Source organism: Clytia hemisphaerica, unplaced genomic scaffold (genome assembly GCF_902728285.1).
Source record: "Clytia hemisphaerica strain Z4C2 unplaced genomic scaffold, Clytia hemisphaerica genome assembly, whole genome shotgun sequence".
Taxonomy (NCBI): Eukaryota; Metazoa; Cnidaria; class Hydrozoa; order Leptothecata; family Clytiidae; genus Clytia; species Clytia hemisphaerica.
The window spans coordinates 1,141,721-1,167,620 of NW_027103621.1; the positions used below are offsets into that span (position 1 = coordinate 1,141,721).

Sequence of the window (25,900 nt, forward strand, 5' to 3'; positions counted from 1 at the left end):
TTGGGCTTAGGCACCACCCATGTTGCAGTTAGTCCACTGGTGGAGTAACTGTTTTCCCAAATTTTGGTTTATATACCACCACGGTAGTAATTGTCATAGTGTTTATATAATAACTGCATGACCCCCCCTGTAAGAATCACTATTTATAAGCATAGATCAATGTTCTTAGCCAAATTATTATTATTTTTATTTTTATTTTTTCTAATAAGAAAATGTCACAGTAGAGTGCGGTGGTTTGAGTTTTCTAGAAACCTTATTTATTAAGTTGTGCTTTCTTCTGATAGTGGATTGTTTTTATAAAGAAAAGTGTCTAATAGCTTTTTTATATTTTTAAGTCTTTTTCAATAGTGTTGATAGTTTCTCCCAATAGATATGCTTTTATTATACTTTTTTTATTTTGACCAGTTATGTCTTATGTGTTTCATTGTTTCAGTGTTCATTGATTAGTTTTGATAAGCAGGTAGGTCCATAAAAGTATCACTTGTTATCATAGTATTAATCTAGCTTCTTATACATTTGCAGATCTGTCTGAAATATATTTTTCTCTATTTTGTCAAAGCTTTACTTCAACATGGCGCCGACTCGAAGATCTGTAATACGGATGGAAAAACAGCATATGACTTGGCTGAACCTATTGCAAAATCAGTTCTGTCAGGTTTGTCACTTATCATTAGGGGGTTCCAAAATCTTTATCAAATATAACGATTAATCTTATTTGACAATCTAAAAGGTATTAGTAAGACACTCTTTTTTTACAGCATCAATATAGTTATGATAAACAAATACGCTGCTCTCTACCCATGCCAATGTTTTATTATTTTATTTTATCATTCCAGGTGATTACCGAAAAGAAGAACTGCTTGAAAGTGCAAGGTATGACATACATCTGATTTCTCAAAAGCCTTAGAACCAACCCGGGGGGGGGGGGGTACTAGGTTTGCGAGGTGACGGGTATGTCTGAGCCGAAAATCAAAAATCGACCCTTTGAGAGACAAAATTTTGGTGATTTTGGGACCCTTTGAGAGACTTTTTCTAAATTTTGGTCCATTTTTTCCAAATTTTGGTTTGATTTTCACCAAATTTTGGTCAAAATATTTGGAAATCATGACCCTTTGAGAGAGAAATTTTTGATTTTCGTGATTTTGGGACCCTTTCAGAGACTAAGCTTTGAATTTGTACCCCTTTGAGAGACTTTTGAGGAATGAGAAAAGGTACCCTTATGGCTCGCACATACCCGGCACCCATTTTGCCTAAGTATCCCCCCCCCCCGGGAGAACCAACCTGTAAAACTGGTACCTGTGGTTTGGTAACATACCGTCCAAAGCAGAGCACTATCATCATTCCATTTTATTATTATTTTCCATATTGTAGATCAGGGGTTGAAGAAAAAATGAAATCTTTAATCACACCATTGAATGTTAACTGTCATGCTGGAGATGGTAGAAAGGTTTGCCATCATCATTTTTACAATAATAATTTCGATTAGAAGGCAATTTTGGAAAAATAGAAATTTCAGATAAATTATTTTTTCATGATATACGTCATATTGCAATGTCTTTCTGATATTACATCACAGACCCAACAGCTGTTTGGTTGTAAGTGACATAAAATCAGTCAGCTGTTGGGTCTGTGGAAGACATTACAATGGTACATATCATTGGTAAGAGATAAACCTTTTTCATGATGTATAAAATCTATTTGGCTGTTGTCCTCCTTTTTAGCACTTTGGAAATACAAAGATCTTAGATATTGTTTCATTCCTAATTTTTATTTTACTTGCACTTTTTAGTCAACTCCTTTACATTTGGCAGCTGGATACAATCGAACACGTATCGTTGAAATACTGCTTAAGCATGGAGCTGATGTCCTTGCCAAGGACAAGGGGTGATTAAATTTTCATTACTGAACCAATAAAGAGTAATCAAAACAAACTTTGTCTTTCATAAAGTCAAGTTATAAAAATAGCCCTTCTTAACCCTATTCATACAAGGCTTTTAGGGGCGGTTCCGATCAAGGGGGGCTGTTCCTGTACCACCCCTTAACTTTTGATCTAGTTGGTCTTTTCGGATGAAATTTGGCACACAAGATCCTTGTCCGGTGTAAGGTAACTTTTGGCAAAAGATTTTTTGGATAACGTCACTCATCATGCCCAAAGTGAGCAAAAACCGGAAATTTTCTATGTTCTTATAAATAGCTATTGTATTCTAACAAAGGCTTTTGAACAAAATTCCCTAAGTTTAAAATGCTTATTTTATCCAAAATATTCAAAAAATTACGCTTTAAATGATATATTTGACATTAAAAAGAAATTTTTATTGGAAATATGTCAATTTCTGTGACACCTTACTGTCAGAAATGTCATCATACTCAAGGTGTGAAAAATATTATGTGTCAAATTTTTTTGAAGCTAAATAAAAGTAAAAAGCTCTATTATTTCAGGAGCTATTAAGAGTAATTTCACCCTGAACAGAAACAGCCCCCTCCCCTAGTGCAAATAAGGTTAAGGACTCCAAAGTCCCAATATTTCATATTTCTATTATACATGTTTTACATCCTTATACATTTTTTTCCATTGTTGATGCTAAAGTGAGGCATTTTGATAAATTTTGGAATATATTGGAGCGCTGCATTAAATAACCTTCAAAACTAATTGAAATTTTTTTTCCAGGGGCTTGGTGCCTTTACATAATGCTTGCTCTTATGGACACTATGAAGTAACAGAACTCCTTATCAAGGTGAGTTTAAAGTAAATGATCTATTGGGCGATTTAATTTCTTGTTATCTGGGAAGACCTTCAAAAAGATGGTCGGTCGGTCGGTCGGTCGGTCGGTCGGTCGGTCGGTCGGTCGGTCGGTCGGTCGGTAAAAATAAACTTCTTAATATCTGGGGTCGGAAAGTCAAGATTTAAAAATTTTAAAGTTTTGAATCGGTACACTTTTTCTCTTTCATATATGAGTGGCTTTCGTGTCGTTTCCATTGTGTTATTTTAGATTTATCTAAGTTCTAGGATATATTCAAATTTTCCAACTTAAAAATAGTTACAAATATCGTCCAACTTTTCAAAAATTGAACATTGCATTTGAATTTGCCCCTAAGTTATTTATTTTAGACATATTTTTATTATTTTAGAGTGGAGCAAGTGTAAATGCAATGGACCTTTGGCAATTCACTCCTTTGCATGAAGCTGCATCGAAAATGAGGTATGATAATGTTAGAATTATCTAGAAGCTGCCTAAGTTTTTATACTTCACTTGATAAGGTGTCATTCAACTTTTTTTGTAGATGAACTTCCAAAGGTTACTTTTTGTACTGTTCTTTATTAATTATTTTAAACCTCTATTCTTTATTTATTTAAGGATCGAAGTTTGTTCATTACTATTGAGCTATGGTGCTGACCCATCCATCGTGAATTGTCACTCCAAAACAGCGTTTGATGTAGCTGCTACCAAGGAGCTTCGTGATAAACTGCACTGTGAGTTTTTTGGATTTATATGGATCATTTAAATCCACTGTGATTATTGTGTTCTTGTTTTACGAAAATTTTCATATGTAGTGGGTATGAAAGTGCATTTATATTTTGTGTAGATACATGAAAGTTGTTTTTTCACTCTCTTCTTCGATATCTAGTATGTAAAGGTGTCTTTTATGAAGAATTTAGTTCAAATTTTGGTTTGAAATACGAATTTATACCCATTATTTAATCTCACTTTTCAACATGCTCCTGTATTCGATAAAAACCCAATTCCCTTTGAAAATCGAATTACAGAGTATCAACATGTACAAGAAATTAACCAATTAACTTTTCTAATATTGTGCTATTTTTATGCCCCTCTTAATACAGTTTCTTCTTTTTTTGTTAAAAATTCTGTAATTTCATGCAAGGTATACAGTCAACTTTCTCGAAATCGAACCTCCATTTTTCAAATCTTTCTCTAATACGAAGATCATTTTTGGTACCTTTAAAGATCGAATTAGAGAATTTTGATTCCTGCTTTTTGTAATTTTAGATGAATATCGTGGTCATTCGTTCTTAGAAGTTGTGAAATTAGGTGATTTGGGCAAAGTGAAGAGATCAGCGGAAATTGTCAATTTTGTTCACCCCTTAACACTGGACACTGCCCTGGTAAGTTAAATTTTTATTTAACATTGTTGGCTCTTTATTTCAGTTCTTCTTTCATTCTCTATTTTTACGAGTATTAAATTTTAAAGAAAAAGTCATGTCTGATAATAATTCAATTTATTGATAATTTCTTCTATATAATTATTTTTTTCAAGAATCCTTAGTAGTTTCGTGTAAAGGATATTAAATAGATTTTCACAAGTTATTCATGTGTTTTAAATCTATTTCTTAATTTTTGTTTTGTCCTTTTTTGGATAAAATATAACACCCCAATTATATTTGAAGCCGATTGAAGGAAACTAGGATTAAAAGAAATACAATGATGTTTGTTTGTTTGAAAGATGAATATATATTATAATTTGAAAATATAATTTGGGTCGAGTTGTATTTATTCAATTTCCAGACAAGTATTTTCATTTTGACTTCAAGCTTGGGATAAAAAAAGGAAATATGAATGTTCTAGCTCATTTGCTGTTCGTTTCGATTCAATCTTCATTAATTTTGATCGCAAGTATTTTTGCTATTGTCATCATTTACAAAAGTCGAGGACGAAAAGATACGGACGCAAAGAAATCATTGACTTTGAACCAAGAACTTATTCTTTGTTTGTTTGCGGGTCATGCTGCTTTAGGATTTTCCAGGTTCGCACACGAAATGCTATATTTGTACGCGAGGGGAGCTTTAATAACTCAAATATTCATGTATGGCCAGTATTTATTTTCCGGGCTTGAAATTGGCTTCGTGCTTATGATAAACGTAGAACGATACATCACCATAAAATATCCTTTACAATATGAAGCTAGGAAGGCACTTTACAGAAAAGTTTATTTGGTTGCACCGTTTTCAATCACGTTTTTAACAGTGTTGGTAGCTTATACATTATATTATGGTGCAACATTAATTGTCTCATACATAGTTGCTGGTGGAGTTGTCATAATCAACGTTCTACTTTACCGGATCATATCAAAACAGAATCAAACGATTTTATCAATGATGGTACATGAGAATAAGTTGAAACTGACCGTCATTCAAAATGCACAGAAGAAAAGGCAAACACGTGCTTTCATGATTTGTTTACTGGTCACTTCGACTTTTGTATTACTATGGATACCGTATTTGACCGTGTCTTACTTCCTCCCCTATACTACAACATCTTGGATTGTTTCTGACTTTATAGCTTATTGTAATCCAATAGTAGACGTTGTCATTTATTTATGCTTGAATCGGAATGCGCTGCACGTGAAAAAGGGATTCTTCTCCGCAATGTTTTGCTGTCGATTTTAATAAGTTATTGTATGTAAATAGAACCGATATCATTGGAAATTTCATTTCGAAATATTCATCGCCCTACCACGCTACGGTGAATGAAATATATACTCTGATACATATTATAGAATTTCAGGATTAATAAAGAAACTTTCTGCAATGTTGGAAATTTGTTAATTTTGTTCATACATTCTTACACTTACACAAATTGTTTAATTACACGGACAAATCTGATTTAATCTCTCCAAACGGCACTACTTGCCATCAAAGCTTAACAGTAATTTGCAGCCAGCATCTTCGAAAATTTGTTGAAAAAGCGCTTTTAATTATATGTAAATAATCACCTTTGTTCGTTTATTATACATCTGATAAAACTGAAAGCAGAATGATGATCCAGATACCTTCTTAAACGAATATTACTAGTCAAGTATTCAACGGCCTTGAAATTAACACGCTAAAAATTAACACGAATTTTATTTGCTTTTTCAAGGACACCACGGCTGGTTTTAATTAAGGGATTTTTTATTAACGCGAAATCTTTCAGTTCGTGTCAATAAAATGACTAGTAATATTCGTGTAATAAGGTATACCTTATCTTATCAATTCATAGAATAAATCACCAATTTCACGATGTACGTCGTTTTAGTTTTTCTACGTCTAAAAAACACATCTCTGCAAGTCACGCCTTAAAGTTGAATTCAACTCACCAGAAGGCAAATTTAATTAGGTATACAAATTTTTATTTTCACAAAAAAGAAGTTTATGCTAATGAAATCCGTTATCATCTCCATCATTTAAGATAGAAACTGAGAATATTCGCTTGTGTTTTTGTGATGGTAGTAGCATGAAATTTGGCATGGAGGTTTTCTGTTAGAGTAAAAATAAAAATCTTACCCAACCTTTGTACTCTTTCTGAAAAGGATTGTAATCGAGTGATCGAGTGATCGTCATGTAGTAAATGTAGAATCAAATATGCAGAAGAAATTAATTATGATAAAGCTAGAAAAAAGAAAAACATGAAAATATTTATATCATCGAAATTTGTTGTGCACATTCCTGAAGTGGAGTCTCTTCAACTCAACCTCTATAATTCGAAATTCCTTTAACTCGAACAAATTTGTGTTCCCCGTGCGTGTTCGAACAAGTATTATAGTCCCTTCAGTTAAGAATTCCTTTTTTTAAACTTTACTCCATAACTCGAAACTTTCTTAATGTGAACTCGAACAAGATTGAGTTACCCCGTGCGTGTTCGAGCTGTGGAAACTCCACTCTAGTTTTGTTGAGCGATGCGTATCATTCCTTAAAATTTTTTTTCATAAGAACAAACTATATAAGAACATAATGCTTCGATGGCCAATGTATTAAGAACAAGTTAAGAACATTTTAAGGCTTTGTTGACCCTAAATCACCTATTTTCTATAGGAAATGGACAAAAATGCTTGCAAAATGGTGAAAATAAGAACATCATAAGAACAATTTAGGTTTAAAACTCAAAAAGTTAAGAAGATAACTAAGGCTTCAAAAATTTTGGATGTTCTTATAAAAAACGTGTATAACAAAACAAATCAGAGTGATACTGGTAGCCTAGAATATCTTGGACATGATCTTTTCATTCTCCTCTACCCAAATTACTACATCAACAGTTAAAAATTTGAAACAATTTCCGAAAAAGTTCTTTTGTCAAATAATATGCGTTTTTATTCAGACGTAGGTAAATCACAACATCGACCAATGGATTGGCGTACGCCAGAAATTCCAACAATCCCCATGTTGAAGTATCATCATACCAGAATTGATTGACAGTTAAAAATGGTAACCATAGTACCACAAAAGTCGAAGTGACCAGTAAACAAATCATGAAAGCACGTGTTTGCCTTTTTTTCTGTGCATTTTGAATGACGGTCAGCTTCAACTTATTCTCATGTACCATCATTGATAAAATCGTTTGATTCTGTTTTGATATGATCCGGTAAAGTAGTACATTGATTATGATAACTGCCAAGCTAGCTGTTAGTGATACTATCCATATCACAATTACATCAATCAAATATATCCCAAAAACAACTACAGTCACTAAGAATGGTATAGTGAAATATATTTTCCTGTAGAAGCTCTTTTTGACTTCATATCTCAAAGGATATTTTATTGTCACGTATCTTTCAACCGTGATCATTAGCACAAAACCAATCTCGATTCCAGATCCTAGGAATTGACCATATCCAAAATAAGGTGTTATCGAAGAATCTTTGCAATAGAAATAAAACATATCGTTAATAAATCGTGCAAAACCTAAAAATGAGTGTCCCACAAACAGATAAATGATAAGTTCTTGGTTTAGAGTCATTGATTTCTTTTCTTCTCCTTGTCTCCGTTCTCTGCTTTTGAAAATAATGACAATGGCAAAAATACTTGTCATGAAAATCAATGCTGATTGAATTGAGACTAAAATGAGGTGAAGTATATGCTATCCATACTTGATCTCTTGTACAAACTTCAGACTCGAATTCAAATTCAATTTTTAGACTTTTCATCAAAACAACTTTATCGTATCCTTAATTTGGAACTCGCTCTTCCCCTTTTCATTTGTTAGACAATAATTTTAATTGAATATGCGACCCAAATAATTAGTTTTGCTCTCAGGTAATAACAGCGTAATATAAGGTCTATATCAGACTTGTTTTTTTACAAGTAATAAATAAGTTTGAAATTCACATCCCCTTGGAGATAACTTTCACCAATATTTCAAAAGGACCAAATATTACTTTACCATCTGCTATGAAAAAAATTTTTGATACAAAACGTGTTATTAACATTCCCATTTTCACATCTTATTCACGATTGGATAACGAAATTAGTTCTTCATCCAGTATCTTATCTTTATAATCAGATTATTCTTTATTGCCTTGTTATCACTCGAAGTACAGCATATATAGGGCCTTAAAAATGCTAGTGACTACAAAATGCAGTGACATTTACCTCTGAATTCTCGAATGCTCCCTTGTTATTCAATCCCTGGGCCGGGCCATACCAAAGACTCCGTACTTTATACCAAATGGTACTCGATGCCTTTCTGCGTGGTTCTTAGCAGTTGATGAGATGTGTCAAGCATAAGTGGTGCTCTCCAGATGGATAACTATCAAAAGAGTCTTCGGGTCGCCCCCCCCTCCCCAATGCTGTCAACGAATAAATTCTTAACAATTAGCGTAGAAAAAGCATTTTTGTTTGAATGGAAAACAATGGAAAGATATATTTCAAGAAAAAATCTTGAAAGTTTATAACAAAATAAGATAACAATTTTACGGCTCACTGTCCAACGCAGAAACAAATCGAAATTAATCTTTTGATAGATATTTTAGCCTCAAGAAAGGCCAACATTTTGACGAAAAATTCTGTGAAATAACTGTAGTAAGAACGAACCCGAGTGACATAAGCAATTATTAAATAAAAAATTATTCTTAACTTGAGTAAAACGCAACTAATATCGTTATTATGGATTTTTCTCCTCGGAAAACACTTGAAATTTAACCCGGAATATAATGCTCAGAAAGAGTAAGCAATAAATTAACACGATTCTTTTGTACAGAGATTCGATATATATTTCCAATAATACTTTAAAATCTTTCCATATTTTGTTATCGTATATAAAACTTAGTTGAACCTAAAGACAATTTTATAAACACCTAAGATTATTTAAAACTGTCTACCTAATTTTTGGAAAAAAATACCTACGCTACAATTGTTAGTAAAATGCCTACCTAATTGCGTTATATACATGCTGCATTTAAGCAACATGCAAGAACTCGGCAAGGAGTTCCTGTGCTATATTATAAGACTTATCATCTAAATAAGCTAAACTTTCTGTACGTGTAGAAAGCCTTCTAAATGGAAACTTAAAAGAACAGACTTGTTTAGACTGTATACGCTTTTTGATCAACGACTCTAAAGGAACTAAATGTCTAGCCACGCGTAGCTCACGGCTTTTGTAGTCATCAATTTCGGATTGTCGTCTCGCGTTAAGTCGGAGCTCGACTTTATATTTCTGCTCGAGGACGTCTTTCTCTTCCGATACGGTTTGCAGTTTTTGTATCAATTCCTCATTATCGGCGACTTGTTTAATGCGTTTAGCTTCGGTGTCTCGTAGCTTGTTCACTAAATTTTTGACAGCATCTTTGGAAGCAATGAACTCATCTTTGATGTCGCTCATCTCAGCATTAACTTCCTTCAAGTCTTGATACAATGTATTATTTTCTTGCTCAAGCTCTCGAATCTGTTGTTGTTGATCTCTGATAGTCAGCTTCTGTGATTTGTTTATATCCTTCCATTGTCGGATGACTTCACCTTGTTTCGCACACTCCTTCTTTGCAGCTACCAAATTGAGACTTGTTTTACGAAGCTGTTTATCTGTGCGTTGAAAGTCTAGTCTTAACTGCTCTTTGACCTGACGCAAGTCGTTGATAATCTTTTCATTGTCGTCACGCTCTCTTTTAACGGCCACCAACTGTTTCTTAACGGAAGCCAATTCATCTTCATATTCTTTAGTAGCACTTGCTAACTTCTCATCACAAGCTTTAGTAACATCAGCTAATTTTTCTTCGCAACCTCTCGTCACATCAGCCAACCTTTCGTCGCACGCTTTCGTGACGGCTTCTAAGTTACCTTCGTGTTCTCTCTTAAACACAACCATGTCCTCTTGACACTCTATTGTGGTGGCTTCAATTTCCGCTTTGGCGGCTGCCACTTCCTTCTTAGCAGCCTCCAATTTACCGTCGCACGATGTCTTGACGGCTGCCAACTCAGCATCGCATTCCTTCTTAACCGTCGTCAACTCCTCGTCATTCTTACGGACAACTTCTTTCAACACGCACGTCACCTCACTCATATGTTCAACTAGCATATTTTGTTCGTCTACACATTTTTTTAACTGGTCAATCTCCAAACGGGATTCGTCATACAGTTTCTTGTAATCAATAGCTTCGGCAAGTGATGATTTCTCTGTCGGTGAATCATCTGGATCCTTTGAATCGCAAGTGATTTTCTTTTCATCCGATTTCTTCTTGATCAGGGAAAACATTTTTCAGCCAACACCAATATCCAACCAACTGCTAAATGAAAATTAATTAAATAAATCGATGAACCGACGAGTTCATTCACGTGTTTTATTATTATTTTTTTATATTTTTTTATTTGACGTCACTTCTTTATTTGACGTCACTTTTTCTAGTCATTCTCGTTTTGACTTGCAACCATAGTGATTGGTCAGCCGAAGCTGAGCATTCAAATAGGTAAAATTTTCCACCATAAGACGGCAAAAAAAAAATCCGATTTTCCGATCTCACTTTGATTTCTAAACTTTCTTCCGATCGGGTTAACTTTTTGGGTACTTTTAGCGTGCGTTGTTTTTACAGATCATAATGTAGTGTTTCAAGATGGCGGCTCAATTAGATGTGATAAGTCAGTACAGTGTTGTACCAAAGTATTTTCAGTGTAAATCTGTTGCAAGCTTCAATTTCTGTCATTTATTTTTTTAACTCGGCAAATCAAACACAGGATTTTCATCAAGGGGATTCTTTTTCTACATCTTTTGAAGGTTTAAATGTTAAAGCCGTTTGCTCAAGTTTTTGTTTATGTTGAATTTTCTGATACTTTTTATTGCTGCTTTTTAATAGTTTTTGCAATAAAAACATATTTTTCTTGTTTGCCTCTAGGGGGATTGATGGTGTTATAATGTTATTGGAATTTGATAAAGTTTACAAAAGTACAGCTACTGTATAAATTCGATAAAGACCGGATGCAATCGTGCTTTTTTTTGGACTTGGACGTGTTTGTGATAAGGCGAAACGCAAAAAATTGTTTGGTTCCCGTCATTTCTGCTTTAAAAAGTGGGAGTCGGTCGGTCGAATATATTTTTCTGTTAAGAAGCAGCTACATCTTGTTGAAAGGGAATCCGTGTGGACTGATCCGAATTTTAAAATTGAGAAACCGTGGATAAACTCTCCATTAGCATGCGGCTCTCTACTTCGATTTGAAAACTTGTAAACACAGAGCGTGCAGAGGTCGACAGTGGAAATCCAGCAAAGCAGCGGAAAAGCTTTCCGACTACTCTCCAACTCTAACTGCTGACGTACATCAGAGGTCGCGTCAGCTGACGGGAACCAAATGAAATGATGACATCACATCTCCTATATTGGACTTTCCAAAATTATGACAACATGGTCTTTGGAATTGATCCATTTATTACTATTAATATATCAGTTCTTGTTGAAATTGATCAAACTATTTTTCAGCAGTTCCGGACGCAGATTGTGTTTTCTACCTTTTCTAACCTTGGCGCACGTTTTGACTAAATGATGAATGGAATGACTGGCGATAACAGTTGTAACATGCATACCTATCTCTATCAGACTTGCAGAAAGCGGACTTGCAGCAAGTATGAAAAATGATTTCTTAGATTTAATGAATAATTTATCCCGTCAAGTTACACAACATGCACACCTCTCGTAACACTTTGCCCCACCGTCATAACAAACCGATCCATCTTGTCTTCATTTAACATTGTTTTAACGTTTTTTAAAAAACACTGCCAGCGCTTGGCACAGAGAGAGGACTCCCAGTTGTGAAATTTAATTGCTACTCGCCTGACTGTTGAATTTATTCTTATGGTCGTGTGTTTATTCCGCCAAGGCGGGTAAAGCGATCGCCCAAATTCATAACCAATCAAGGGAGTTTAAAATTAAGCAAAATGGGGGGTTTAGGGGAAAAATGCGCCTGCCCAAGGAAAGTAACAAAAAAGGTTACTTACACTATGCGTTCGCTATTTTTTATAGTAATGAACTATAGCTTACTTGTTGATGTCGTAGACACAGTGCTACAATGCTAAGAGAAGTATACTTGATCTCTTGTGGGGGGATGGGGGGGGAGGACTCTCAGGCTTGTTTTAAATAATTTTAAATTAAGTTATCAAATGTTTCACATTTTGTACATTATTCAACATTTTTAGTCTTCAGTACATCTCTTACATCTGTTAACCCACTTATTAAAGCTATCTAGCTAAGCTCTATTGGCTGACCTTCCAGCCTCGGCTGGTTTATTTCGATTAAAACGAGGCTTCATCGTCATTCTTCTTGTCGGTATTGACGGTGATTCAAGAAAAATGCGTCGGTATTCCGGTGTTGGCTGCCCCCATTCACCCCTCATATTAATAGCAATAACATTTTACACGACCCAAATATTTATAATTGTTCATGTTTTTCATTATAGCATGTTTGCGCTCGCTCGACATCAACCAAGAGGGAACGTATTGCAGAATTTCTTATCAAGAAAGGATGCAACGTTAACCAGGCGAATAAAGAGTAAGTGAACTCAAATATCTTTTGTCATTTTAAAAGTTAATGGCGCCAGATACCCAGCTTCCCACTTTGAAAATTTCCCTTAGGGTATATAAAACCAAATCGCCTTTTATGAACGGGTCCCGAATTGACGAAAATGAAAACATTTGCATTTCAAATCGTTATGATCCCCGAAAATTAGCTATAAAATTTGGTGTACAGTTTTAAATCAATAATTGGAAGCGAAGAAGTAACTCTACCTTATAATTTAATTCTGTATGGGTCGATTATGACCTTGTTTTTCGGATATGATAATACAGTGGAGTTTCTAACTCGAACACGCACAGCGAACACAAACGAGTTAAGGAAATTTCGAGATAATGGGTCCAGTTTATAAGGCAATTGTTAACTGAAGGGACGTGAATCTTGTTCGAGTTATAGAGGTTCGAATGGAAAAGACTCCTCTGTAGAAAATTTTTATCACCAAGCTATTTCTCCACCTATAAGATGACTAATTATGATCGATGATTTCTTGTCTTTATTACAGTAAGATGACAGCTTTGCACGTAGCAGCTGACCATGGGAACACTGAAATTATGGAAGTACTGGTCAAAGCTAATGCTGAGGTAATTCTTCGTATTATTTAGTCCATAAAGGTTTGAGAATGTTTTTAGAAAACACAAATCAAGAAATAATCTTAAGTCGTTTAAGGACGGACAGTAGTTGAAATTGAGTCATTTTTTCAAACTAACCATAGAGAACATACTAGAAACTAAATTAAGAGAGTAAGGGTCGAAAGTCAGCTCTCCTGATCGCAAAGTTTTGAATTCGAAGATCAATCATTGGATAAATGAAAAAAAGTGTCGATCTAACTAATCCTTCCATTTCCCATAGCTGAACGTTCTTGACGAGATGCTACAAACACCATTACACCGTGCAGCGCAGTCGGACCACACGCAAGCCTGTCGTGTATTGTTGATGAACGGTGCCGATCAAACTGTACGCTCCGCTTGCGGTGTTACACCGTCACAAATTGCCGCTGAAAATGCTCAGAAAGTTTTCCAAGGTAAGTTTGGATAGAAGATGGAAAGATTAATTTGTAAGATGTGCTTTATACACGATATATACATAAGATGCGCCTAAGATGCATGAGGAATATATCAGGGCAGCTGTTTTTCCTTTAGGCTCGATCGCTCATAAGATGATTGAATCAAACCAATAATTTCAACTCCTTCTTTTGCTGGTACCTCGACCACCAACCAATTTTATTACTTCCTAACAACATATATTATTATTATTATTATGATGTATACAAGCTCACAGGCCCGAGGTGGACCTCTACGAACCGATTTCTAATTACAATATTAATATGTCAAGTATCTTAGTTGGTGTTTTTCCCACGCTTTGTTAGCTTTCTTTAAACGATTTGATTGAGGTCGACTCGATGACAAATCGCGGTAGTGCATTCCATGTTGGGATCGATCTATAGTAGAAAGATTTCGTCCTGAGCCCCACGAAAACCATCATCAGCAAAGTTTGGAACAAATTCATGATCATGGAATCTGGTTGGACGGGATTTTTTAACAAACTTGTTCCGAGTTGTCTGTGGGTCGTAAAAATGAATATGCTTATATATTTGCACCATATCACTGAAAAGCCTTCTGAACTCAAGAGATGGAAGTTTGAGTCTTTTTAAACGTTCTTCGTAGTGGAGATTACAATATTGAGGAATCAGTCTTGTCGCCCGTCTTTGAACACCTTCAATCAAATTTATACTACGACGTAATTTTGGCTGCCATACTGATTGTGCATATTCCAAGTGAGGTCTGACAAAGGTGGTGTACAGAGTACAAAATGCCGAAGGACTCAAGTCGTTAAAACTTCTTTTGATGACTCCAAGGATTGAATTTGCTTTGTTAACCTGTTTGGATATATGCTCCTCGAAAGTTAGTTCGGAATCGATCAAGATGCCGAGGTCGTTTTCTTCAAAAACATGTTCCAAGCTCATTACCCCCAAGCTGGTATCTGTGGTGCATGCTTGATGTTGGCGAATTTACCTATTGTTAAGACATGACATTTATCAGGATGGAAACGTGAGTAACCAATCCTGAGACCACTTTTCCATTTCATCGATATCTCTTTGTACAACGATAGAGTCTTCTACCGAATCTATAGTCTTCACTATTTTCGTGTCATCGGCGAAGAGAAATGCATCCGAAACTACTTTGTCTGGCAAATCATTAATGTAAATGACAAATAGCAGAGGTCCAAGTACACTTCCTTGAGGAATCCCACTTACGACAGGGTTAGTTGTTGATTTGGCTGAGTTGACTTTGACCAGCTGCTTGCGATCTGACAAAAACGATGTTATCCAGTTTAGTAGACTTCCACCCTACCCCGTAACATTCCAGTTTTTTCTTTAACCTCCTGTGAGGGACGGTGTCAAACGCTTTTGCAAAATCAAAATAGATGCAATCGACAACTTTGCCTTCTGCCATCGTTTCACAACATTGGTCAATGTAGTAAAGAAGTTGAGTGACTGTTGATCGCTTACCAATAAAACCGTACTGTTTTTCAGATAAAAGATTTTCTTCCACAAGATGATCCATAATTGCTTTTCGTAGCACTGACTCCATCATTTTGCATACTATAGATGTTAAACTGACTGGACGGTAGTTTATGGCTAGGTTGTGAGCACCCTTTTCTTGTAGATTGGCGTGACATGCGCCATCTTCCAGTCCTCAGGTAATACGCTCTCTTCTAATGTTTTGTTCATGATTATCTTCAGCGGTTCTGCAACGAAGTCAACTAGTTCCTTCAGCATCAACGGATGAATCTCATCTGGTCCAAATGATTTGCTGGGGTCAAGCTGCTTGATCTGTCTTATTATTGTTTCTAGAGAAATTTCAGGGATATCGATCATCGTATCTGTTCTTTTATCAAATGAAGGTAATTGTCCGTTTGGCTCATTCGTAAATACACCACAAAATTGCTTTTGTAGGATATTTGCCTTTTCTATGTCTTCATGCTTCAATGATTCTTTGTTGTCTCCGGACTCCAGAAGAGATGCAACTCGGCTTGTCGACTTCAATTGATTTCTTACATGCGACCAAAATCGCTTCGGGTTGTTTTGCCGATCTGCTAATTTCTCGTTCATGGTTTCTACGCGTGCGTCTCATTATACTGTTGACTCGGTTTCGCGCCGAAACATATTTTGCTCTATTGAACTCCTTGTCAGCATCCGAAGAATTAATCCACTTCCTATGTAGGCGATCTTTTATCCTGATTTCATTTCGAATATCTTCCCCTATCGGTATATTTCCTTTTTTCTTCCAAAAGGAATTTCCAACTTCTTTTAGCGGGACGAATCGGCTCTTTAGATAGTTTTAGATCAGTTTTGAACTGTTCCCAGAGCTCACATACTGTCTTTCCGCTTGATGTCGCGATAAAGTCTTGCGTCCAATTAGCCGCTCGGAGAAGAAAGCGTCGCATTTCCTGGAAGTTAGCTGAATTGTAGGAATACTTTTGGCAACTTGGCTTCTGCTCAGCACAACACTTGAAGTCAAAGACAAGTACACTGTGGTCACCTTTTCCAAGTGGACTAAGATATTTGAGATTGTTGACTTGGTTATATTCACTGGTTAGAATGAGGTCTACTAGAGACGGATCGTCTGTTCCTCTACATCTCGTCGGCTCTTTGACGTATTGTAAAGAAATGAATCTCGTAGTGCATCCAAGAATTTTTCTTCTTTACTGTCCTCAATATGGGGGGTTGTCCAGTTTTCCCAATTTATTGTTGGTAGATTAAAATCTCCAACTATTACATTTGTGTGAATATCTCTTGTCTTGACTCAATGACTTCAACAGGCTGTTCAACATAGAATTGTTTTCGTGCGAGTTAGCTTGCTTCGTAGGGCTTCTGTATATACACGCAAATACAAGTTTGTCTTTCTTTGCTAGACGAATCTCGATAATACAGGTTTCTTCGAATTCAACAGGACTTTCGATGTCAGCAACTAGATGGTCTATTGATGAGTGTGCCAATATAACGATTCCTCGACCTTTGTTGTTATTGGTATTAGTGGAGTTTACAACTTTGTAGTCTTTCATTTCGTATTCGTGGATTTGCCATTTTTCACCATGTTTGGGTTTTACTTCACAAATTGCGATTAGGTGCGGTTTCTCGAGTTGATTTATCTTATTTAATATTCCTTTCTTTGCTTTCGTAAATTGATCGGCATTTGTTGATAGGATTCTTATTTCAGGTATAGTTCTTGGGGTAGGGTTTGCTTTATTGCTATTTGGTGCTTGTTTATAGTGGTTTGTTTCTATTGTTGTTTTTTGATTTTCAGCTTCTTTACAGCGAAACCGTTTTTTGTATCACCTCTGACTCGATAAATTTCAGTTTGAGATTTTTCCTCAGAGTTTAGCTTCTTTGCATCGCTCGATAATTCCTTATATACTTTCCGTTGTGCGGGTGTTAGGTCCTCTGTAATACTGATACCTTTGTAGTTTTCTAATCCCTTTAAACTTGTTAAATTTCCGATAACGGTCCATTTTTCTTGTTCATTTTTGAGTGATAACAACAAGGGTCGCTTTTTATTTCCATCTGCTACGCCTAATCTTCTGACACGCTGAATGTTAGCTCGGGCATGGGTATCCTTGATAAAATCTGATGCCCAACTTTTGTCATTTTCTTCATCTTTCTCTGGTAAACCATGAACGATGACGTTTGGTGCACGTCTTCTCTTGTCTGCCTCTTCTGCTCCCTCTTCGCGCCAGGCATCTTTGATAACTTCCTTTAGTGAGTCTTGATTCGGGGTAGCAAGATTAGTGGTGTTGGAGGAGGTAACGGAAGCATACGTCTTTTCTGAGAGTGCTTAGATGAACACCCTTCTACATACTTTCCTCTAACCCTAACACGACTTAACTTTTTAGCATTTTAAAAGAATTTATTTCAATAACATGATGAGAAAATGGTGGCCATTATACAGGCTACTCTTTCTCTGAAAAACATTATTCTCGTCTAGATTGACCTGTAACTTCGTATTTTTCATAAAGTTAAGATAGAATATTTGTTTGCTTTGACAGCCACTCAAGAGTCAGCCACCAAGGACATCGATTTGAAGCTGCTCGAAGCTTCGAAAACTGGCGATTTTACGACCATAAAGGTAGGAAATTTAGCTAAAATTATTCGTTTGCAGTTTTCAAAGCTACCTTAAGCCTCCTTCTCAATTTTCCATCCATTCTTACTAACCCCGATCCCACTTATTAACTAAGCCGCTTGTTCTATTCCCTGCCAGGTCTTGAAACGAATATCATTATAATGATATTTCAGAAAAAGGGGGATTCCCTATAAGTTTATCAAAACCTAATATGATTTTTAATAAGTGTTCTAACTAATTCCTGGAATATACCCTGAGTTTTAGCATCAGACTTAAGACTTGGGATATCTTTGAATCCGATAACTCTAAAAGGATCAACTAAGGCTGAGAATACAGCCTGAGAATACAGCCTGGGAATACAGCCTGGAAGCCAACAAACCCTTCAAAATCGAAATATCCAATGAAATAAAGGATAAAAGCTGAAATCAAAATTCTCAACGGAACTTTTAATTCTGAAAAGCGCTACAAAACCCTCTAATTTTTTTCGCCTTCGAAGAGGATTTAACATCATTTTGTCAGTCTCCTTGAGACAGCGACGCTAAGATTTGATAACTGTATAGCGTCGATAGGTGTTTCTAGGGGTAGGTAATGCATAATGTGCTTGTTTTGATTAATTTAAGAATTCTTTTCCACACAGGCACTGTGTACTCCACAAACAGTAAATTGTCGTGATTTGGCCGGTCGTTTATCGACACCACTTCATTTTGCAAGTGGTTACAACAGAATCGATATTGTGGAACATATCTTAAAGAATGGAGCCAATGTACACGCCAAGGATAAAGGGTAAGCCCTACAATTTCAAAAGGCCTTCCCCTGGTGATATAACCTTACTGTTCTTTACGGGAGAGGGAACTTCCATTAGCCCCATACTTTCAAAATAATGAATTAGAGAAAAGTTTCAAAATTTGGATTATTACTTAGTTTATTAAAAGCCCTGCAAGGTTACCGGCCTCAAATCTTATGCCGTTAGACTGCCTTGAGAGACTGCGATAGAAGGCATGGTAGATTTGAAAAAAAGTGTCTCGGCCACAAATGTTAAATGGTGATGGTAAGTGGCTCTTGAACCTATTTGCACACGCTTTGATCGTGACCTGAGTTTTTAAAAGAAATTGAAAACTTTTGGTATCATTTTTTGGAAGAAAGTACTTTAAATATTGAAAAATTCTATCCCTGCAGGTCTCTTTCATATTTCTTTCTATTTTCCTTCAAGGGGACTCGTGCCGCTACATAATGCATGCTCGTATGGGCATTACGAGGTTGCCGAATCATTGGTTCGGGTATGTCATCTATTTTATTCAAACTTGCGTCATCCGTATGGAAAATACTAAGACTTTCTTTTCTCGATGCTTTTAGGCCATAACTACAGCAAGGTCACCATAACTCGAACACAATTTTTTTTAAATTATGGAAATTTTGGTTTGTTAGTTAAACTTGTTCGAGTTATAAGGAGCCATTCGAGTTATAGAGGCTTTGAGCCATGAAGACTCTACTGTATCGCATTGAAAAACCTACTGGTTTTATTTTTTTTCCACGAATTTAATTGTTTTGATTTTCTGTTCCAGCATGGAGCGAGCGTGAACGCGGCGGATCATTGGAAATTCACTCCCTTACACGAAGCAGCTGGCAAAGGAAAATTTGATATTTGTAAACTACTTCTCAAGGTATACTATTTTTTCTATAATAGTGTAAAGAATTTCTTGCGACCATTAACTTATACGTGCCACCCCTGTTGTTATACTTATATAGGGATTCCGTACACTAAAAGAAAAACAGGAAAACTTAGTAGGATAAATATTTTCGTCGGGAAATGTTTGTTTTTTAATATCAAAACTCCCTTTTAATTGACAAGAAAGGGTTTTTTGCGGTGGAATACTTCGTCACATGTCTAAAAATTTCGCGAAATTTCCCTGACCAATCTTTCCCCTTTCAGGTGTTAGGTCAAAAATATAACTTCATAACGATTTTCGGGCCTTATAGAAAATCTTATTTGCCTGTTTTACCTGCCTGAAATTATCCTTGACTCAAACAATTACTGATATACCACTTTTTCGTTCAATTATGTGTACTGAACATTACTTTCTCCTTTGATGCTATTTTTGATAGGTAGAATGTTCAATCTTCTTTTTTTATAGCATGGCGCCGACGCTAATAAGAAGAATCACGAAGGGAAAACACCTTTGGACCTTGTCAAAGAAGGATTTCCTGACGTCGCCGACCTTTTACGAGGAGATGTCGCCCTTCTCGAAGCCGCCAAAAAGGGAACTTTAGCCAAAGTCATGAAACTAGCTACACCTCAGAACATCAATTGCCGTGACACGCAAGGTCGAAATTCAACGCCGTTGCATTTGGCTGCCGGGTATGATTCTCCTAAGACTTTCTAAGCTTCTTGCATTCTACGGGTTGGCAGAAACAAGAAGATGAAAATCACAAGCATCTCTTATTAATGCTGTGTCTCATTAATCGACCAATTAATATACAAATCTTCATTTTTTTATAGATATAACCATGTCGAGGTTGCTGAATTTCTATTGGAATCAGGGGCGGATGTTAACGCCCAAGATAAGGGTGGTTTGATTCCCCTTCACAACGCCTCATCTTACGGACACGTGGATATAGCGGCTCTCTTGATCAAATACAAAGCAGATGTCAATGCCACCGATCGGTGGATGTTCACGCCCTTACATGAAGCCAGTCAGAAAGGGCGTACCCAACTATGCGCCTTACTGCTCACTCACGGTGCTGATCCCAACCTCAAAAACCAAGAAAACCAAACACCTCTTAACCTCGCGTCCGCAGAAGACGTTAAGGTCTTACTCATGGACTCGATGGCATCCAAATCTCAAGTGATACAAATCCCAGCCAACAATCCGCTTCCCACGTCTACTTCGCCTCGTATGTACGCAAGCAGTAATTTATTATCTACTGCCTCCGTGGCTCGAACGACTTCAGAACTTTCATCAGAACCGCCCGCGCCGAGCTCACCTCCAACCTCGTTATCATCAAGTGCGCAAATCACGCCCGCTGCGTCTTCAAGCTCACCGCCCTCAATGCTTCCTAAGCAACCGGCTAGAAGTAATCTACCGCCCGAAGTGAAGAAACAACAAGAAGGGATGACAGCTTGTTCTCACGCTAATAAGAGCTTGTTGATGTCTGAACCGTGCAACGTGGATGGTTTGCCAACTAAAAGATTAGTGGATCAAGCTGAAGGTTTGAGTTTTAAAAGTCTAATCTACAATCATGGTCAAAATCTATTGAGAATTTAGCTTATTTCCTCGTTTTTCGAAATTTGGAGTTAGGGCAATAAAGTCGATTTTGAACCACCTCTTAAATTTAATCGGATATTTTAATTTGGCCCGGGTTTTTAGTCTTCCAGGCTATATACAAATTTTGTCAGCTGATTTTCAAACTTTCCTTTCAAACAAGCTTGGTAAAAGCTTTCTTCGATAAACATCTAGCTTCAAATTTTCTTTGAATTCAAATGCGTCCACAACCTAACTAAGAAAATAATGTTAATCTCGACGCAGGTCAAAAACAGGGTGGCATGGGTCGCTGTGCTCCTAGGTTCAACCTACCGGTACAGGACCGAAAAAGATTGAACGATATCATTTATGATGCCAGTGGTAGTCAATGGGTTAAGCTTGGTATTTGTACAAATGTTGTCTTTACCCACAGAATTGGTGTGTTTAGGCTTCCTATCGTATTCATTCCAATTTTTTCCAATTCTCACTGACTTGCTTTCTACGGTTCATCAACTAATCCCAATTAACGCCATGCATAATTTAAACCGAAACTTGGCTTAATGTGAGAGTTTTGATGCTCCTCTTCATGTTTGTTAAAGCTGTTTGTTTTTTTCCTTTTGACATAACTTTTATGCATCTTTTTATAAGAACCATTTGTTTTCAGCTTTCACCTATTTAGTTATTTTTTTAATGTTTACAAAAATTTTCAGGCTAGACTAGAATTTATGTTGAAGCTCGTTCGCCCAAGTTTGCATTCGTCTTTGTTACCATGTGGAAATCACGTTAGTGTAATAAGACTTATTCCCTTGAGGGTGGTTTTCACATTGTAGCAAGAGTGCACATGCGAATGGGCTTTTGTACAAACATACATCAATGTTTTCACTTGAACTTTTTTTTCGTTAGGTACCAATCCACTGGATATTGACATAGCAACGTTTTTAGAAGCGTTGAGTTTGCAAACGTTGAACGAGACTTTCACCAGAGAACAGGTGAGCAAGTGTTTAGACTATTTTTAAGGGTGATATTTAACGTATCTCTTAAACAAATCAAATAACATCTTTCTCCCCATTCCCCCATTTTTTTTTGGACCTACCGGGAGGTCCTTTAATTTGACCGTTGTCCGTTCGTCTGTTACAAGCTTTTCTCGGGATTGGCTCATTAGTTTTTTTTAATTTTTTGCACAATGATACAAAATGGCAATGCCTGAAAAGTGACGGAGCCCGATTTTTGAAAAAAATTTTTGGGGGGCAAATTTGGGCCAAAAACTACCTAAAAATAAGGTTTTTTGGACTTTGTGCAAAATTGCTTCATTAGTTTTTCCTGATTTTTGGCAGAAAGATAGAGTGCAAGGTACCCTAAAATGTGGCTGAAGTAATTTTTCTTGGAAAATTTTTTTTCGTTGTCAAATACGGATTTTCGCAAATTTGGGCCAAAAACTACCTAAAAATAAGGTTTTTTGGACTTGGTGCAAAATTGCTTCATTAGTTTTTCCTGATTTTTGGCAGAAAGATAGAGTGCAAGGTACCCTAAAATGTGGCTGAAGTAATTTTTCTCGGAAAATTTTTTTCGTCGTCAAATACGGATTTTCGCTTTTTTGGGGAAATTCCCTTTTACCATTTTCCTGTTAGCAGCTTTTCTCGGGATTGGCTCATTAGTTTTTTTTAATTTTTTGCACAATGATACAAAATAGCAATGCCTGAAAAGTGACGGAGCCCGATTTTTGAAAAAAAATTTTGGGGGGCAAATTTGGGCCAAAAACTACCTAAAAATAAGGTTTTTTGGACTTTGTGCAAAATTGCTTCATTAGTTTTTCCTGATTTTTGGCAGAAAGATAGAGTGCAAGGTACCTTAAAATGTGGCTGAAGTAATTTTTCTCGGAAAATTTTTTTTTGTCGTCAAATACGGATTTTCGCAAATTTGGGCCAGAAACTACCTAAAAATAAGGTTTTTTGGACTTGGTGCAAAATTGCTTCATTAGTTTTTCCTGATTTTTGGCAGAAAGATAGAGTGCAAGGTACCCTAAAATGTGGCTGAAGTAATTTTTCTCGGAAAATTTTTTTTCTTGCTTTGTCAGCATAAAGACCTTTCTGTATTACAAAAAAAAAGTCTTTAATCCTGCTAGAGTGATCTAAAGCTTTAATGTTATCGGTCGATAGAAATTCCATTGGTCCTATCTGATGTAACGTTCATTTTAAGTATTCTGATTTACTTCTGGAATATTTTAACATCAGACTTAACACATAAATGCTTAGAATTTAAAGCTCAAAAATGTTTTAATTTGGTTGAGAATGTAGCCGTGAATGAAATAAAGTGGAAGTAAGAAGTGCTGAAACCCCATTCTCGCCCAAACCTTAAATTCTAGACTCTAGACTACCCGAAATTTTCAATATATTCTCACCTTGATTGTACTCTTTCCAAAGTGATCTCTTTAGGGAAAAAGTATTAAAGTCAAAAGTGCTAACTTGTCCCAATTCCATGAAGTTACTCGTGTACTAGAGTGGAGTATTCATAACTCGAACACGCACGGGGAACACAAATTTACTTAGATTTCTTCGAGGTCTATAAGGCATTGTTAACTGAAGGTGTGAGAAAGTTTGTTCGAGGTAAGGAGACATTCGAGTTAAGGAGGGTTCCAGCCGGTTCTAACCCCTCTAAATCGCTTCAGCACCATGGAAATATGCTAATTAGAGCCAGACATTCGAGTTAAGGAGGGTCGAGTTAAGGGATTCTAACGTTAATATTATCTACTGTTTAGATCACAATGGACGTATTAGTAGAGATGGGTCATGAGCAGTTGAAAGAAATTGGTATCACAGCGTACGGACATCGCCATAAAGTCTTGAAAGGTGTCAAAGAAAGGTTGGCAGGTGTCGGCTGTACTATAGGTATTCAATCTACTTTCCTTTTGTACCTACATTATTTAGTCCTGTCATTCGCCCTTTATTTTATAAGTAAAGGGTAAATTTTCGTGAGCCTCACTTTGCTCACTTGAACCGACATTTTTATGCGTATTCCCAACAGACTTGTTGTCAGAAAAAACTTTTGCCAAAAGGGATCTCCAAAAAACTCGGAATTTCTGCTCGTGAAAATTTCGCACGTTATTTTAAAAACACTGAATTCTTTTTTCCATTGATCCATTGCATATTCGAAACTTTAAAGCTATCGAGCTTGTCTAAGATGGGTTTCAAACGAAACTTTGGTATACTATTTGAAACTTCTAAAAATTTAACCTGGAGATTTTTGGCTCTGAGCTATGGCCTTTTTCCCGTTTCATATCAGACACATATTTCATATCAGGACAGTGTCTGCCTATTGTTATATTATGCTGATATAAGCAAAAAATGTTTTTCTTTTCCTCTCTCTGAACAATCTTGCTCCACATCCGTGTCAATCCAATGTGAAAAAAAGCTTATAAATTAAGATTGATGAGTAAGCATCACTCTTATTTAAAAACAAAACCTTTAAAGGAGGAAATGAGCATTGATTTTGAAATGAGTGTAGTAGACTTTTATGATTTTATTATTTATGGTTATTTCTTTTTGTTGTATTTACAGTGTCTGATCCGTACGAATCAGTTTCTGCACCTGGATCGAGTACCATCTTACAAGAACTGTCACCCAACGATATTGATTACCAATCTGTGGTCGAGGAGCTGCAATCCACCATTGTTGAACACAAAGATGGCGGAGTAGCTGGTGGTATATTCAAAAAGTAAGTTTGTCCACATTTCTGTTCCTCGAATCTTAGATTCAATAGTTAGTATATGTATCGGAGATATCGAGGGCGACGGTAAGTGAATTCGTTGCAAAGCAAGGGTTGCTACATCTGCCAGAAATGTCAGGAATTAGGTTAAGGTCTGGAAAGTCTGGAAAACGTCTGGAATTGGCTTACCTGTCTAGAAAAGTCTGGAATTGGCATACATGTCTGGAAAAAATATGGAATTTGAAGGGTAATAGTCCTAAATGAAGCCTAGTAAACTTTCCGGAAAAAGGAAACTTTAACCCTGACATTTGATATTCCCGAAAATCATTCTGAAATTTCACATTCTGTTGTATTCATCAATCTGGCCTTTCAAATGATGTTAAGGAAAAACTGAAAACCTTCCTAATGGATAAAGTGTCTGGAAATTATGGGTTTTTTTGTCAAAATATCTGGCAATTCTCTGACATTTTCAGGTAAAAAATCTGGAAAAACATGGCTTTTTAGACTAAAAGTCTGATATTTTGAACTTTGAAAATCTGTAGCAACCCTGCTCTATATCCCCTTTGTTCACCTAAACAGACGACGGTATTTTTGTGTTTTTACCGTCGTCAAGCAAAGTGGATGGTGTTTTGGTGACGTGTCAACTTTGCATTATACCGTCTTCTTTGATTTATATCGTCTTCTTTGATTTATATCAAATACATAAGCACGCTAATTTAGTAAGGGTCACGGTTAGGATTCATGACAACTTTCAAAGGATGAAGTCTGGTGTGGTTCTTTCGTAAGTAAATAGGATTTTGATACTGTTTGGATCTTTCCCTTGCTGAGAGTTTGAACTGGTAAAATTTTCTATGACAATAAATTTCTCCTTGAATTTTAGACATCATTCTGTAACTTTTAAATCACTTTTGATGTTATTGCTTTTTTGAGGAATTTTGTTATGGTTCTTGATTTGAACTAAAAATTGATGATGTGATGTAAGCTTCCTATTTGTACCAACGTGATAAAAAACGCGAAGATCTATGCAGCCTTTATTGGATTTTATTATGTCTGAGAACTTTTTTGGCATTTTCTCGTTCTGTT

The 25,900-nt window shown here is 36.2% G+C and overlaps 1 protein-coding gene across 1 annotated transcript in view; it reads left to right on the forward strand.

Annotated features, from left to right (window-relative positions):
• The window catches only part of LOC136802370 (poly [ADP-ribose] polymerase tankyrase-2-like), a 51,714-nt gene that overhangs the window by 13,079 nt on the left and 12,735 nt on the right, over nucleotides 1-25,900 (forward strand). Inside the window, exons 3-22 of the mRNA XM_067059099.1 lie at nucleotides 560-655; nucleotides 837-873; nucleotides 1,372-1,447; nucleotides 1,790-1,884; nucleotides 2,669-2,735; nucleotides 3,130-3,200; nucleotides 3,357-3,472; nucleotides 4,008-4,123; nucleotides 12,644-12,735; nucleotides 13,259-13,337; nucleotides 13,606-13,777; nucleotides 17,803-17,882; nucleotides 18,514-18,659; nucleotides 19,087-19,153; nucleotides 19,439-19,537; nucleotides 20,009-20,232; nucleotides 20,374-21,083; nucleotides 22,019-22,104; nucleotides 23,871-24,000; nucleotides 24,670-24,826. Of these exons, the coding sequence (XP_066915200.1) occupies nucleotides 560-655; nucleotides 837-873; nucleotides 1,372-1,447; nucleotides 1,790-1,884; nucleotides 2,669-2,735; nucleotides 3,130-3,200; nucleotides 3,357-3,472; nucleotides 4,008-4,123; nucleotides 12,644-12,735; nucleotides 13,259-13,337; nucleotides 13,606-13,777; nucleotides 17,803-17,882; nucleotides 18,514-18,659; nucleotides 19,087-19,153; nucleotides 19,439-19,537; nucleotides 20,009-20,232; nucleotides 20,374-21,083; nucleotides 22,019-22,104; nucleotides 23,871-24,000; nucleotides 24,670-24,826 (2,716 nt within the window). The remainder of the gene's footprint in view (nucleotides 1-559; nucleotides 656-836; nucleotides 874-1,371; nucleotides 1,448-1,789; nucleotides 1,885-2,668; nucleotides 2,736-3,129; nucleotides 3,201-3,356; nucleotides 3,473-4,007; nucleotides 4,124-12,643; nucleotides 12,736-13,258; nucleotides 13,338-13,605; nucleotides 13,778-17,802; nucleotides 17,883-18,513; nucleotides 18,660-19,086; nucleotides 19,154-19,438; nucleotides 19,538-20,008; nucleotides 20,233-20,373; nucleotides 21,084-22,018; nucleotides 22,105-23,870; nucleotides 24,001-24,669; nucleotides 24,827-25,900) is intronic.